We start from the raw sequence: 14,900 nt of genomic DNA on the forward strand, positions 1-14,900 counted from the left end.
CCTCGGCGAGGGCCAGCGCGTCGTCGAGGCCCAGGCGCCCCACGGCCTCGCCCTTGGCGATCGCGGCGTTGACGACGTTCGAGAACCGCGACGAGTTGGTCTCGTCCGTGAGGCCGCCGTTGTCCGCGAGCATGTGCTTGGCGTCGCAGCCGCGGCACTTGCCGATGACGAGGCCCGTGGTCCAGGCGACGCGGCTCACGGACACGAGGTTGCGCGTGTCGCACTTGCAGCAGGTGTAGGCCAACGAGAAGCGCTCCGAGAGGCCGATGTTCACGGACGCCTTGAAGGGGTCGTCCTGGGGCAGCGACTGGAGCGCCGCCGCGCGGCGCGCCGGGAGCAGCGGCGGCCGCAGCGCCGACGCGAGCGCCACAGCGAGCAGCGTTTTGAGGCCAAGTGGGACCATCGCTGCGATTTCCAAGGCAACATGAAGTAGGCCTTGAAGTTCAACGTTACGTCGCGCCGGCGGCCGCCGGCGGCCCGTCGCCGAGGGCGGCCTCCATGAGCTCCTGGTCGAGCTTCGTGATCTGGGCCATGAGGCGGCCCTTCTTCTCGCGGAGCTTGGCGAGCTGGGCCCTGGCCCTTTTCTGGACCGCGGTGTTCGGCGACGCGTCGTCCGCGGCGAGGTCCTTCATGGCCTGCGATACGGCCTTGAGCTCCGCGGCGACGCGCGCGCGGGCCGACGCGACGTCGCCCGGCGGGTGCGCGCCCCGGGGGCTACTGGACCGCGACGTCCGCCGGCCGTTCGGCGTCGCCGGGCCGGCCGGCGCCCGGGGCGCGAAGTCCAGGTCCTGGGAGCCGAGGAGGATCCAGGGGTGCTGGGACGCCCGGGGGTGGTCCTCGGAGAACGTGAGGCCCTCGCCGCGGCCGTCGACCTGTGTGGAAATCAACCAGTGGAACGCCCTGTCCAGCAAAAACTTCAAACCTCTCTAGCTCGGTCAAATCGAAGTCGATTCGGCTGATTTTTGGACGAATCGATTGCTCTCGTCGAGTTCTCGAAGCACAGCCGAAGAGCTCGCGTCGAAACCGTCGCATACACGAACATTGAAGTCGGGCTGAAGATTTGATTTCCACACGGCCGTCGACCATCCACGGCTCGAACTTGACGACGTCCTCGTGCGGCGGCTCCTCCGCTATACGCCCCTCGCGCCGGCCGATGTCGGCCATCTCCTTCTCGACGCTCGCGATCTCCTCGGGCGAGAAGGACGTCCGCGCGCGCTTCCGGGCTTTCGCGAAGCGGCGGCCGACGCAGTCGTGCATCGGAGGCGTCAGCCCGTCGCGGTGGTAGCCGGCCCACGCGGAGCCCGCGAACTCGGCGCAGCGGTCGAGGTCGGCCCGCCGCGCCGCGGCGTCCTTGAAGACGAGCACGACCTGGCCCACGTCGCCGCACTTGTAGTACGTCGCGCGGTCGAAGGTCTTGTGCGTCTCCACGACGGCGGGGAGGTTCGCGAGGCGCGCGGGGTAGGTCGCGCCGTCGATGGCGAAGGTGAAGTCCTTGGTCGCGAAGGTGGCGCCCTTGAGCTCGTCGCCCGTGGGCTCGGCGTCGGGCGCGAGGCTCACGCCCTCGAGGGACCCGCCGGCGACCTTGGCCGCGAGGAGCGCCGCGACGGCGTCGAGGTCCACGAAGCGCAGGGCCAGCAGCGTCTGGGGCGCGCTCATCATGGAAAGGGGGGGTGCTTATCGCGGCGCGCCGAGACCTTTGCAGGGGCGGAGCGAGCGCGCTGGTCGGAGAGCGCGCGGCGGTGCCGCACTCGCTTGCTCGGGCGCCGAGTCGGTCGAAGTAGCCGGCACCGTGCAGTAGTCGCAGCCCGAGTCAAGAAGCATGGGGGAGATCGGACTCGATGCGCTCTGCAGTCTGGGGCAAGTAACGTGGGGTGGGAAATGTATCAACTGTGGTCGGCCCTGCAAGATGGTCTGCGCGGGGTGCACCTCCGCGCGCTTCTGCTCGACGGATTGCCAGCGGCAGTCCTGGTCCCAGCACCATCGTAGCGTGTGCGGCAAGATCAAGCTCGTCCGCGGTCAGATCATGGATGACGGGCTCATGGAAACGAGCGGCATGCGCGGGACGAAGCAGCTCGAGGTTTTGGCGAGTGGTATCGGTGTACTGGTCGCGATCAAGGAGCCGCCATCTCGGAAAGCCAATGGCCGGCTTCGAGGAAAGCAGGCGCGCTGCACCGGCGGAAATTGTGCGAACCCCATGGCCGAAGGCGCTCGCTACGTGTTTAGATCCGATGGCAAAATTTATGATGATCTGTTTCCCGCAGGGAAGCAGTGCGTCTGCGCGCATACAGCGCAACAATCACCGCTCGCTCTCAGTCACTTGGCGCGCCTTAGGCAAGACTTGCTGGATCCCGTTCCTGAAGGCCGCCTGCAACACAGTCGCCGTTCAGAAAGACTCACTCGTGGCTTTGCGTCGCCAAAAAAAAGATCTTGAAGAGGCGACGGCTGCGGTGGAGACTGCGGTGGCCGAAAGAAAGGCCGCAGCAAAGGCATTCGCTGAAACCGTCGCAGAGGCCGACGATGGTGCGGTCGAGCGGCTCCAGAAGGGTCTCGCAGAGCCCAACTCTTCGCAGGCTCCGGAAGTCTTCGAAGGTCTCCGGAAGACCTTCGGCGACTTCGCAAGTTCCATGCCTGGGTTTTGTTCGCTCGACCCGCACGAGTTCCGGGAGTTCATCCAGCAGTGGGCAGCTGTAGGCGGCCGCCTTGAGCGCGAGTAGCAGTAAATTGAAGCACGAGTAGCAGTAAGTACGCGCCCCCCCCCCCCCCCTAGGCGCGCATGGCGTAGCCGATCTCCGCGCCGCCGGAGAGGATGTGGTCCACGCCCGTCGTGAACGTCATGTCCGCGGCGATGCAGAGGCAGAGCCGGCCCGCCTCGAGGATCGTGCCCATGCGGCCCATGACCTGGGCGCGGTCGCCGGCGGCGCGCGCGGCCGCGGGGTCCGCGTCCGCGTCGGCGCCCGCCTTCCAGAGCGGCGTCCAGATGTTGCCCGGCGACACGGAGTTGACGCGGACGCCGTTGGGCGCCTCGTCGATGGCGAGGGCCTTCGTGAAGGCCGTGAGCGCGCCCTTGGTCGCGGCGTAGGTGCAGGCCTTGGCCTGGCCGAAGTGGCCCACGAGCGACGACATGTTGACGATGCAGCCCTTCGACGCCCGGAGGTGCGGCAGCGCGAACTTGCAGAGCGCGAAGGCCGACACGAAGTTGAGCTGGAGCAGGTCCTGGACGTCGTCGACGGAGAAGTCGTCGATGGGCTTGTGCGGCGGGTGCCACCCGGCGTTGTTGACGACGCAGTCGACGCGGCCGAAGGTCGCGACGGTCGCGGCGACGGCGGCTTGGAGCTCCGCGGCGACGGAGACGTCGGCTTTGACGAACTTGGCGCGGCCCGAGGCCTCGTCGAGGCTCCAGTCCTGGCCGTTGAGCTCCGCGGCGAGCGCCGCGCCGCCCTTCTCGTCGCGGTCGACTAAAACGACGGCCGCGCCGGCCTCGAAGAAGACGCGCGCGCAGCCCTCGCCGATGCCCCGCGCGGCGCCGGTGACGATCACGACGCGGTCGGCGTAGCGGCCCGCGCAGCCCCGGAGCCCGCGCTCCACGGCCGCCTCGTCGAGGCCCAGCCGGCCCAGCGACGTTTCGCCGCGGCGCGGCCGCCCGTAGGCGTCGCCGAGCACGATGCGCGGCGCGCCGCCCTTGTTCGACGGCGTCGACGCCGACGCGTCGCCGAAGTAGCCCTCGCGCGACCGCTGCGCCGCCATGGCCTCGACGCGGGGCGCGCCGCCGCTCGGCGGCGGCGGCGGCGGCGGCGGCGGCGGCGCGCCGCCGGCGGCGCGCCAGGACTCGACGGCCTCCCGGAAGGACGCGCGCTCCGCCGCCTCGTCGAGCGCGCCGTCGAGGAGCGACGGGCCGCCGCCGTCCATCTCGCGCAGCATCGACGCGGCAGCCCCGGCGACATGGTCCGCCATCGTGCGAGCGATGCAACAAGCGATGCAACGCTGGCTTCACGGACCGTCGCGCGCGGCAGAAGTCGCGACGGCGTGCGAGGATCAACGCGACAGAGGAGGCCCGGCGCGCGCTTAGCGCGCGCCTAGTCGTCGCCGAAGCTCACCTTCTTGGGCCGCGCCGGGCCGTCGCCCTGGGCGAGCGCGTCCGCCGCGGCCTCCGCCACGGCCCGGGGGATGAGCTCCGGGTTCTGGAGGCACGACGCGCGCTTCGCCGGCGGCTTGAACTCGTCGTACCAGGGCCAGATCTTCATCTTCGGCACGCACTTGCCGCTCTTCGTGTAGCCCGTCGGCCGCGCGTGGCTCAGCACGAGGTTCAGCACGGGCAGCCGGAAGACGAGGAAGGGGAACGTCGTGCAGGAGTAGATGATGCGGAACCAGCAGATGCCGCCCATGATCATCCACGGCCGGACGTCGGCCCGGAGCTTCTCCGTGAGCGCGAAGGCGAGGAAGACGAGCAGGAACGACGCGACGCAGGCGCAGACGTCCCAGACGAGGAGCTTGTGCACGTGGTTCTTGCCGAACTCGCGCCGCATGATGTAGGGGAGGCGGTGCAGCGGCACGACGCGCCGCTCGCCGCCGCCGCCGCCGCCGCCGAGCTCGACGACGTGCTCGTCGCTGTCGAGGTACTCGACGACCTTCCCCGTCTTCGTCTCCCAGCCGATGTTCAGGTCCTTGTAGATCTGGCCCTCGGCGCCGCCCTCGGACCGCTGCTTCCACGTGACGACCTGGCCCACGAGGTCGTCGCCGCGGCGCTGCTCGACGCCCTTGGGCACGGAGTGGTGGAGCAGGTGGATCGCGATCCACGGCAGGAAGATGTTCGCGGCGACGGTGACGACGTAGGACGCCAAATCCATGACGAAGACCGCCTGGACGCCGACGGCGCCGACGACGGCGTTGAGCGACCCGCTGTAGATGCCGTGGCAGTCGCTCGCGTCGTCGGGCGACGCGATCGCCGTGCAGTACGACCTGGGCAGCACAAGAGTGATTCAACGTCGCTTCAACGTGAGTGTTCCGCGCGCGCGCGTTACGGAAAAAGCATCCACGCTTCGAGACCGTTCCGAGAGATGATCGCTCGTCCAAAAATCAGCCGAAACGAGTGGAAAATGGCCGAGATCGGAGCCTTTGAAGTTGGGAATTTCGCTCTCTTGTGCTGCCCTGACGTCGGGACAGGCGCAGCGCGTAGAACAGGAGCGTGAGGCAGCCCGACGTCAGGAACTGGAGCCCCTTAGCCTCCTCGATGAAGTTGATGAGCTGGTAGTCGTCGCGCTTGTCGTACATGATGAGGAGCATGCCGAAGGCCCAGGGCTGCGTGATGGGCAGCGCCTTGAGGCCCAGGAAGACGAGGTACCAGGGGTCGCGCGCCTTGTCCCAGAACGACCTACGCCGCGACGGGTCCGTCCGCCGCGCGCCCGGCCAATCGGACGGCGCCGCGGCCGCGGGACGCCGGCGCGCGACTTGTCGTAGGGCGCGACGCGGTAGAGGACGAAGGCCCGGAGCCGCTTCCAGGGCGACCGCGGCCGCGCGAGCGCGTCGCGGTCGACGTCGCGCGCGACGACGCTCCCGCGGCGCACGGCGATGAGGCCCACGCGCGACTCGACGTTCGACAGGAGGTGCATCACCTACATGACTACATGCGGGACCGCGGTGCTCGATCGTGCGGACACACTGTCGCTGACCTCGAGCTTGCAGTCGGGCCAGATCTCGTCCCAGAGGAGCGCCGCGCGCCACCGGACCCACTCGGGCATCGCCGGGTCGCCGCAGAAGTTCGCCTTCTGCTGGTTCCCGAAGTTGTCGAGCAGCTTCGAGATCCACTGCTCGCCGGTATCCTTGGCCGTGCGGCGCACCGTCTCCTTGACGCTGGCGATGGCGCTCGCGACGGTCGTCACCGTGTTCTTCAATATGTCGTCGACCTGCGCGTCCCATGGGAGGCGTCGAGCGCGCGTCGAGCGCGCGCCGCGCGTCGATCGCTCGTCCGAGCATCGGCCGACGCGATGTCGCGCGCGCCCCGCGCGTGCGCGGCGCCGCGCGCAACGACGTGGTCGCTCGTCCACCACTCCCACCACTCGCGGGCGCCGCCGGGCCGCGCGCAGCGGAACGAAGCCTGCTTCTCCAGGTGCGTCATGTCCCGCGACGACGACCGGGCGCTGCGCATATCGTCGTCGTCGTCGGAGCCGTCGGAGTCGCCGGCGTCCGCCGCGTCCTCGTAGACCGTCGACGCGGCCGACGCGCGCGCGCCGTCGCCGCCCTCGAGCTCGTCGGCGAGGCGCGCGCAGGCGCCGCAGTCGCCGGGGGCCGCGCCGTCTGTGTTCGCCGACCGACACCGCCAGCAGCTCCAGCAGCGGAGCGAGCACCGGTCGGCGGGCGACATCGCCGCGGGGCTCAGGCCCCGGCGCTTCGCCTTGCCGCCCCGGGCGCGCCGGCCGCCGAACATGGTCGCCCGGCGCTGCTGCTGGAGGGCGCTGTGCTCGAGGGCGTCGATCTCCTCGAAGGTCAACCCCTGCAACTCGCTCCAGTCCATCTGCTGCGCCGCGCGGCGCTTGCGCCGCCGGCGCGGCGACGCGTTCGTGCCGCGGCGCGGCGCGTGGGCGCTCCCAGGCGCGTCGCCCATGGGTGGCGCGGGTTCACGGGGCCGATCGCGGGGCAGCCATAGGCGCCGGAATGCGAAGATCCCCGAAACCGCCGCCGGGGGGTGGCTTAGGCGCCCCCGTCCGTGAACCACAGCGTCAGGGCCGCGCGCCGCCGCGCCGCCGGCCGCACCTCGTGCTCGAGGTCCGACGGGAAGAGCACGAGGCGGCCGCCGAGCGGCGCGACGGCCACGGCGCGCGCCGCGCGCGCCGCGGGCGGCGCGGCGTTCCGGCTCGTCTCGTCGACGACGAGGCAGCCGCCGTCGCCCTCGGTCCAGTCGCCGGGGTTCAGGTAGAGGATCGCCGTCACCGCGCGGCCGTTGCGCGGCCCGCGGTCGCGGTGCCGCGCGTAGCGCCCGCCGGGCTCGTAGACGGCGACCATGGCGCGTTGCGGCGCGGCGAGCCAGCCCGGGTGCGCCCCGTCGAGGCGCGCGCCCGCGGCCCGCAGCGCCGCGACGCACGCCGCGAGCGCCGGCGGCGCCGAGGCCTCGTCGACCCAGGCGACCGCGTCGTCGCGCGCGCCGACGGCGGCCTGGAGCGTCTTGGCGAGCGGGAGCGACTCGACGGCCGCGCGGGCCGCCGCCACGGCCGCCGCCGGCGCGAAGCCGTCGACGACGGCCGCGCGGCCGCCGCGGACGCGCGCGACGACGGACTCCGGCAGGAGCGCCGCGCAGCGCGCGCGGAGCGCGTGCGACGCGTAGGCCGGCGGCGCGCACGGCGGCGGCGGCGCGCACTCGCGCCGCGCGGCGATGACGGCGGCCGCGGCCATCTCCTCGACGAGCCGCGCGCGCGCGTCGGCGGGCAGGTCCGCGCCCAGGCGCCGGGACGCCGCCGCGCGCGCGACGGCCAGCACGCGCGCGTCGCGGAACGTGGACATGCCTCGCGGGCGCGCCCGTCGCGGGGGCTCCCGGTCTTTAGGGAGGCTGCCGGCCCCTGCTCTTTCAGGGAGGCTGCGTCCCCATCGAGGAGCCCACTCACTTCAGCTTTGACTTCATCATCTCCTCGGGCTGGGCATCTAGACCGAGCTTAAGAGATCACGCGCGTGATGATGCGCCACCAAGCTGCAGTGCTCGTCGCCCTCGCCGCGCTCTGCGAGGGCTACGGGTTGTCGCCGGCGCCGCGGTGCGCGACGCGCCGCGCCGTCGGCGCGCTCCTGCCGGCGGGCTGCTGGCTCCTGGGCCGCGACGCCGCGGCCGGCGCGTGCCTGCCCAGCGACCTCAGCGAGGAATGCATCGGCGTGTACAAGGAGCGGAGCACCGACGTGACGCGGGAGGACGCGCGCGCCGCGGGCATCCGCTGGGCCGAGCAGCCGACCTTCGCGAAACCGCGCGAGGCCGCGCGCGCGCTGCGCCGCGAGCGCGCCGTCGTGACGGCGTGGCGCCGCGACGGCGACCTCGTGAACGTGGGCACGTCGCTGCTGCGCGTGCGGCCCGTCGTCGGCGCCGCCGCCGAGGCCGTGGGCGCCAAGCTCGACGGGGAGACGGCCAAGCTCTGGGCCAAGGCCGTCGACGCGAGCCTCTTCGCCTTCGACGCCGCGGACGTCGCTTTAGGGTACGCGATCCGCGAGCGGGACGCGCGCGAGATCGTGGCGCGCAACGTCGCCGCCGACGACCTGCTCAGGGTCGCCGTCGACGAGTACCTCCAGCTGCTCCGCTTCCTCGACGTCGTCGCGCCGGAGACGGACGCGGACCGGTCCGACGAGGCGCGCGAGTCGCGGCGCGCGCTCGCCGCCGAGGCCGCGCGGCAGCGGAAGCGGGCGCGCACGTAAACCGCTCGTTAGGAGGCGCCCCCTTTGGGCGGCGCGAGGCGCTGGCCGAAGGCCGCGGCCGCGATGAGCGCCGCGCCCGCGGCGCCCCGCGGGCCGAGCGTCTCCCCGAGCCCGGCGAACGCGAAGCCCGCGGCCCAGAGCGGGTCCGTCGCGTAGATCAACGCGGCGCGCGACGGCGCCACCGTGCGCTGGGCCAATGTTTGAAGCACGCCGCAGAGCGCGGACCTGTGTGGAAACCAACCACTGGTTTGGGCGGTCCTGACCAAACTTGAGAATTCTCTATCTCAATCAAATCGAAGTCGATTCGGCTGATTTTTGGACGGATCGATTGCTCTCGTCGAGTTCTCGAAGCACAGCGAAAAAGTCTGGTCCAAATCGTTCGATTACGCTCACATTGAAGTCGGGTTGAAGATTTGGTTTCCACACGGGCGCGGACGGCACGAGGCCGAGGTACACCGCCGCGAGTAAAAACTCGCCGGAGACCGCGACGTTTTCGCCGTCGAAACCCCGGAGGAACCAGGCCCCCGCGAGGGCGCACGTCGACGCCGCCGACGCCGCCGACAGCGCCGCCGCGGACGGCGCGCGCCGCGCGCACGCGTCGAGCCGCACGATGAATCCCGCGGACGCCGCGGCCGCGGCGACGGACCAGGTGTCGCCGACGACCCAGGCGCTCTCGAGGCCGTCGGCGTCCGCGGCGAGGAGCGCCGTGCCCGCGACGGCCAGCGCCGCGCTCGCCCACGTGCCCTCGGGCAGCGTCCGGCCGCGCGCGAGCTCGAAGACCGGCACCTGGGGCACAAGAGTGATTCAACGTCGCTTCAACGTGAGTGTTCCGCGCGCGCGCGTTACGGAAACCACATCCACGCTTCGAGACCGTTCCGAGAGATGATCGCTCGTCCAAAAATCAGCCGAAACGAGTGGAAAATGGCCGAGATCGGAGCCTTTGAAGTTGGGAATTTCGCTCTCTTGTGCTGCCCTGACGGGCACGAGCTTCACGTTGAGGTAGAGCAGGAACGCGGACCGGCAGGCCGTCGTCGTCTCCAGGCCCACGGTCTGGCAGGCGAAGCCCAGGAAGCCCCAGGCGCCGAGCTCGAGGCCGTCGCGCCACGTCGACGCGTCGCGCGGCAAAAACGGCGACAGCGCCGCCGCCGCGACGGCGAAGCGGAGCGCCGTGAGCGCCGGCGCGCCGCCGCCGTCGAAGCCCAGGGCCCACTTCGCCACGGCGTGCTGCGACCCCCAGAGCGCCGTCACGAGGCCCAGCGTCGCGACGGCGTCGGCCTCGCCGAGGACGAGGGCCTCGGCGTCGTCGTCGGGGGAGCCGGCGGCGAGGAGTCGCGTGTGGTGTCGCGGGGCGCGGCGCGTGATTAGCGGCGCGTGGAAGGCGGCGACGCCGGCGCAGCGCAACGCCAGGGCGACCAGCAAGCCCAGCAATCGTGGGGCCATAAGCTCGAACGAGCGGTGCAAGGCGGGTTCAACGATGTTCAACCAAAAATTACCACAGGACATGGGTGCGCGCGCGAGTGAATTGGCGCGACCTCCCACACGATAGGCTGCTGAATTGGCGCGACCTCCCACACGATAGGCTGCTGAATTGGCGCGACTTCCCACACGATAGGCTGCTGCGCATTTCTTTCTGGCTTCCATCCACTATGCTGCTGCGCCTCGTCGTCGCCGCCGCCCTCGCGGCGCGCGGCGCGAGCTGGTCCGTGAAAGACGCGCTCGTGGCCCACGACGCCGCCGACGCCGCCGCGCACGCGGCGGCGTCGCTCACGCGGGATCCGCGCGTCTCCGCGACCTGCGACGTCCGCGGCAACCTCGGCCCCTGCTCCGTCGTCGTCCAGGCGACGCCGGGAAGCGACTGGCTGCGCGACCGCTGGCAGGCGGCGAGCGACATGGGCGGCACGGCCATCAAGCGCGCCGCCCGGCGTCCCGCGGCCGCGGCGGGTTCCGGGACCGCGCCGTCCGTCGCAGGGGCAGGCACTGGATCGAGGTCGACATGGGCCGCGACGTCGCGGCGTCGACGGTCGTCATCGACTGGGAGGCCGCCTTCGCCGAGGAGTACGTCGTCTCCGCGCGGCGGCGGCGCGAGGACCCCTGGGTGCGCCTCTTCGACTGGGCCACGGACGCGGCGAGGCGGGAGACCGTCGAGGCCGGCGCCGCGTCGCCGGGCGTCGCGGACCGGGAGGTCAAGCTCCACCACGTCGACACGCTCGCCGTCGACGACGGCGTCGAGTTCCGCTACCTGCGGCTCGACGTCGCGCGGCCCGCGCGGGGCTGGGGCGTCAGCGTGTGGCAGATCGACGTCGAGGGCGTCGAGGTCGCGCCGCGGCGCTACTTACGGCCTAGATAGGCGGGCTCGCGCAGCGGAGGAGGCTCGTCGGGCTCGCGCCGCAGCCCGCGAAGGGCGCGTCGTCGTCGTCGTCGCCGTCGTCGTAGACGCGCGGCGGCGACGGCGGCCGGATCGGCTCGGGGTCCGCGAGGTCCGCGGGGCTGGCGCGGAGCGTCGCCGGGCTCGACGACGTCGGCGAGCAGGCGACGAAGAGCGTCGGGCTCTCGGGCGACGCCGCGGACGGCGAACTCGGCGGCACGATGAACGTCGCGTGGTCGAGGCTGTCGAGGGAGTCGGCGTCGCCGGCGTCGAAGAAGGCGCCGCCGCCGTCGGCGAGCTGGCGGTCGAGGAAGCTCGCCACGGGCGTCGGCGCGAGGAGCAGGCCCGGCGGCTCGTCGCCGCCGCCGTCGTCGGGCGGCGGCGGCGCCGCGGGGTCGCGCCGCGGCGCCGCGGGCGACGAGTCCGCCGAGGAGATGGCGCGGTCGACGACGCGCCGCGTCTGCACGTAGTCGAAGTCGCTGTCGTGCGCCGAGACCTCGAAGCCCGAGAGCACGGACGCGTCGGACGGCGCGCGCCGACCCATGGCCGGGAACTTCTCGCACCACCGGTCCGCGACGGTGCAGAGCGAGCTCGGCGACGCCGCCTGCTCGAGGAGCGTCGGAGCCGCGCCGTCGCGCCGGAACGCCGCGGCGGCGGCCGCCGCGGGCGCGGCGAGGGCCAGCGCTAAAATCGCGTGCGCGGCGCCGGGCGGCGCGCCGCCGTCGCCCGCGGCGAGGACGCCAACGAAGAGCAGCGGCAGCGCGGCGAGCGCCGCGCGCGCCACGGCCGCGTCGCCGCCGTCGTAGTGCGGGTCCGCCGCGTCGCGGCACGGGCCCGCGACCGCGGCGAGCGCCGCGAGCGCCGCGACGGCCGCGCGCCGCGGCGACGCGCAGGCCCCGCACGCGAAGCCCACGCGCAGGAGCGCCTCGGCGGCGGGGCCGAGGTAGGCGCCCGGCGCGTACTCGTCGACGAGGAAGCGGAGCGCGCCCGCCCGCTTCCGCTGCGCGAGCACGTCGAGCGCGACGAGCCCGTCGCGCGCGGCGTCGACGACGGCGGCGCGGCGCCGCGACGCGGCCCGGGGCTGGCCCGGCGGCGTCGACGCCGCCAGCAGCAGCGTCCGGCTCGCCGGCGGCACGCGCGGGTTCAGGCGGTGCCGGTGGCGGAAGAGCGCGCAGAAGTAGGCGACCGGGATCCCGACCTGCGCGGAAATCAACCATGAAGAGCTTGCGTCGAACCTTTCGAATACGCGCGCATTGAATTTGTGTTGAAGATCTGAGTTCCACGCGGATCCCGACCGGGTAGACGCAGACCATGAGCGCCGCGTAGGGCCGCCAGCTCGCGTAGCGCGCGCCGTCGCAGCGCACGAACACGTCGGCGGCCAGGAAGGCGTCGCCGTCGTAGGACTCGCAGCGCCAGAAGCGGAGCGCGGCCAGCCTGCGCGCGGGGTTCGGGACGTTTCGACCAAACTTTGACGTGCTCGAGCGACGTCGCTTCGGCCGAATGTTGGACGGATCGTGTGCGCTCATCGAGTGCTCCACGGAGAGCGCAGAAAGCTGCGTCGAAATTGCTCGCGGTGAAGTCGGCTCGAAGGCGCGAGTCGCGCGCGGCCGCCGGCGCGCCGCCTGGGCAGGAAAAGGGTGCGAAATTCCCAACTTCAAAGGCTCCTATCTCGGTTGTTTTCCGCTCGTTTCAGCTGATTTTTGGACGAGCAATCATCTCTCGGAGCGCTCTCGAAGCGTGGGTGCTGTTTCCGAAACGCGCGCGCGCGGAACACTCACGTTGAAGCGACGTTGAATCGCCCTTTTCCTGCCCTGCGCGCCGCCCGGGAGCGCGAGGAACGAGATCGCCGCGGAGCACCAGTGCGCGTCGAAGGCGACGCGCCCCCGCGCGAGCGCGGACAACCCGTGGACGCACCCGACGGCGGCGATGGGCGCGAGCGTCGCCCAGGGCAGCGCGGCGACGTAGGAGTCGCGCCGGCTCACGCAGCCGAGCGCGACGAGCGCGTCCGCGTCGAGGTTGAGGACGTTGAGCGCCTTGGCGACGGCGCGGAACCAGGCCGGGAGCCGCCAGTGTTCGAGGGTCCAGGTCGTCGCGCCGACGATCTGCGCGCCGGCCAACAGGAGCTTCGCGCGCGGCGCCAATCGCGATTCGGCGCCGACGGCCCGCCGCGCGCGCCGCGCCGCGGCGCCGAGCGAAACGGCGACGAGCAGCCAGGCGAGGACGCGCGGCGCCGCGAGGCGCCCGGCGCCGCCGGGCGCCGCGGGGCACCGCGCGCACGCGCCGTCGCCGCTTCTCGAAAAGTCGCCCGCGCAACCGCCGCACAGCGCTCCGCCGCGGCCGCGCGCGCAGTAGGCGCCGACGGTCGGCCCGCCGTCGCAGTGGGACCGCCGCGCGCACTCGAAGAGCTCGGCGCTGTCCGCCGCCGCGCGCCAGTAGCCCGCGGCGAGCGGCAGGGCGCTCAGCAGCGTCGCCTCGGCGTCGCAGAGGGCGCCCTCCGCCGGGCAGGAGCGGCAGCAATCGCCGCCGGCGCAGGCCAGGTCGTCGTAGTAGGCGCCGGCGCCGCAGGGGGCCGGGGACGGCGCGGGCGTCGCCGCGCAGGCCGCGACGACGAGCGCGAGCATCATCATCGTCTCGACGCCGAGGGGCAGCATGGCGGCACCGGGCGGCATCTTTGGCGGCGACCGCCCGGGCCCCCGCGTTCAAGAATCGGTGACGAGATCCGAACAAAAGCAGAGGCCCTCGGCTCTCCAAAGATTCTCACTCAACGGTGCTACGCGCAGCGTCCGTTTCGAGCCCGTCGCGCGACCGCGCCCGCGCGAGCTTTGGACCACAGCACGAGAGCGTCGCAGCGACGCAGCGGCGCGACGCGCGCGAACTCGGGGAACTCGCGGCGCGCGCTGCGACGCCATCCATTCAAACTCGCGCGCAGGTTTTTACGTCGTCCCGCACCATGCAGCTGAAATCCATCGTCGTCGCCCTCTGCCTCGGCGCCTCCGGCGCCTTCGTCGCGCCCGTGCGCCGCGCGGCGCCCGCCGTCGTCGTCCGCGGCAATCCGTTCGAGGACGCCATCGCCGGGATCCAAGACGCGTTTAACAACATCCTCAGCTCCGACGCGACCGCGTCCGCCGCCGTCGAGGCCGCCGCCCCCGAGGTCGCCGAGGCCACCGAGAGCGAGGCCGAGGAGGTCGAGGCCGACGCCGAGGAGTGAGCGCGGCCCCGCCCCGAGCCGGGCGCCGCGCCGCCGCCGCCCGCCCGCGAGTCGCCCGAGTCGGCGACGCCCCGTCGTGCGATCAAGCCGTGTGCCGCGCCGTTCCTCCCCAAGCCTAAAGACGTGCGCGCCGCGCTCCGGAGCCCGCCCGCGGGGCCGCGCCTCGGGACTCGGGTTCGGGGACTCGGGTTCGGGACGCGTCGCGGGAGCTCGCCGGGTCGTCGGGCGAGCGTCGTCCCCTTCGTCGCCGGCGCAGCCACGCGCACTATTCCTCCTCGTTACGCGCCTCGACGACCCTCACCGGAGCTCACAACGCGCCGGCCGCCTCGAGCTTGTCGCGCAGGCTGCCGTCCCTGAGGAGCGCCTTGAGGCCCGGCGTGCCGGAGGCCAGGCCGCCGATGGACGCGCCGCCGATGAAGACGTGCGGCATGCTCGTCTGGCCCGTCATCGCGCCGAGCTCCGCGCGGACCGCGGCGCCGTCCGCGGGCAGCAGGCCGGGCACCCACTCCCCCCGTCGCCGAGCTCGATGACCGTGACCCTGGCGCCCTGCGCGGCGAGGAGCGCCTTGGCCTCGGTGCAGAAGGGGGACAGCGTGTACGAGTAGACGACGACGGGGCCGCTCCGGACGTCTCGTTCGATGCGCGCGCGCACGGCGGCCCTGTCGTAGGCGCCGGCCTGGAGCGGCGCCTCGAAGCCGTAGAGCGGCTTCAGGACGGTGACGAGCTTGCCGGCCGTCTCCAGCACGTCCTCGGCCCGCGCCGCGGCCGGCGCGAGGACGGCGGCCGAGGAGAAGCCGAGGAGCGCCGCGCGACGGGCGACGGTGCGCTTCGGAGCCGGTGCCAGAGACACGACGACGGCGAGGCAGCCGACGAGGAGAAGCGCGCGCATCGGGCTGCCAAGGGCTGCGAGCACAAGCAGTGACACGCACGCGCAGCTATACCATGC

At 72.4% G+C, this 14,900-nt stretch overlaps 3 protein-coding genes across 3 annotated transcripts; all 3 read right to left on the reverse strand.

Annotated features, from left to right (window-relative positions):
* Positions 1-31: 31 nt before the first annotated feature.
* AURANDRAFT_17911 (hypothetical protein) lies at positions 32-244 on the reverse strand (the record flags this gene model as incomplete). Its single annotated transcript, XM_009040272.1, has 1 exon — positions 32-244. A coding segment is annotated over one exon (213 nt), but the record flags the coding sequence as incomplete, so codon positions are not given.
* Positions 245-2,763: 2,519 nt separating this feature from the next.
* On the reverse strand, positions 2,764-3,744 carry AURANDRAFT_28663 (hypothetical protein; the record flags this gene model as incomplete). Its single annotated transcript, XM_009040271.1, has 1 exon — positions 2,764-3,744. One exon carries the CDS (start codon positions 3,742-3,744, stop codon positions 2,764-2,766), a length of 981 nt encoding a protein of 326 aa, XP_009038519.1.
* A 10,518-nt stretch (positions 3,745-14,262) lies between these two features.
* AURANDRAFT_65442 (hypothetical protein) lies at positions 14,263-14,843 on the reverse strand (the record flags this gene model as incomplete). The annotated part of the gene is made up of 2 exons (XM_009040270.1): positions 14,263-14,391; positions 14,487-14,843. The coding sequence occupies 2 exons, from the start codon at positions 14,841-14,843 to the stop codon at positions 14,263-14,265; spliced, it is 486 nt and encodes a 161-aa protein (XP_009038518.1).
* Positions 14,844-14,900: the final 57 nt, after the last annotated feature.

The sequence above is a fragment of the Aureococcus anophagefferens genome (genome assembly GCF_000186865.1).
Source record: "Aureococcus anophagefferens unplaced genomic scaffold AURANscaffold_14, whole genome shotgun sequence".
Classification (NCBI taxonomy): Eukaryota; class Pelagophyceae; order Pelagomonadales; family Pelagomonadaceae; genus Aureococcus; species Aureococcus anophagefferens.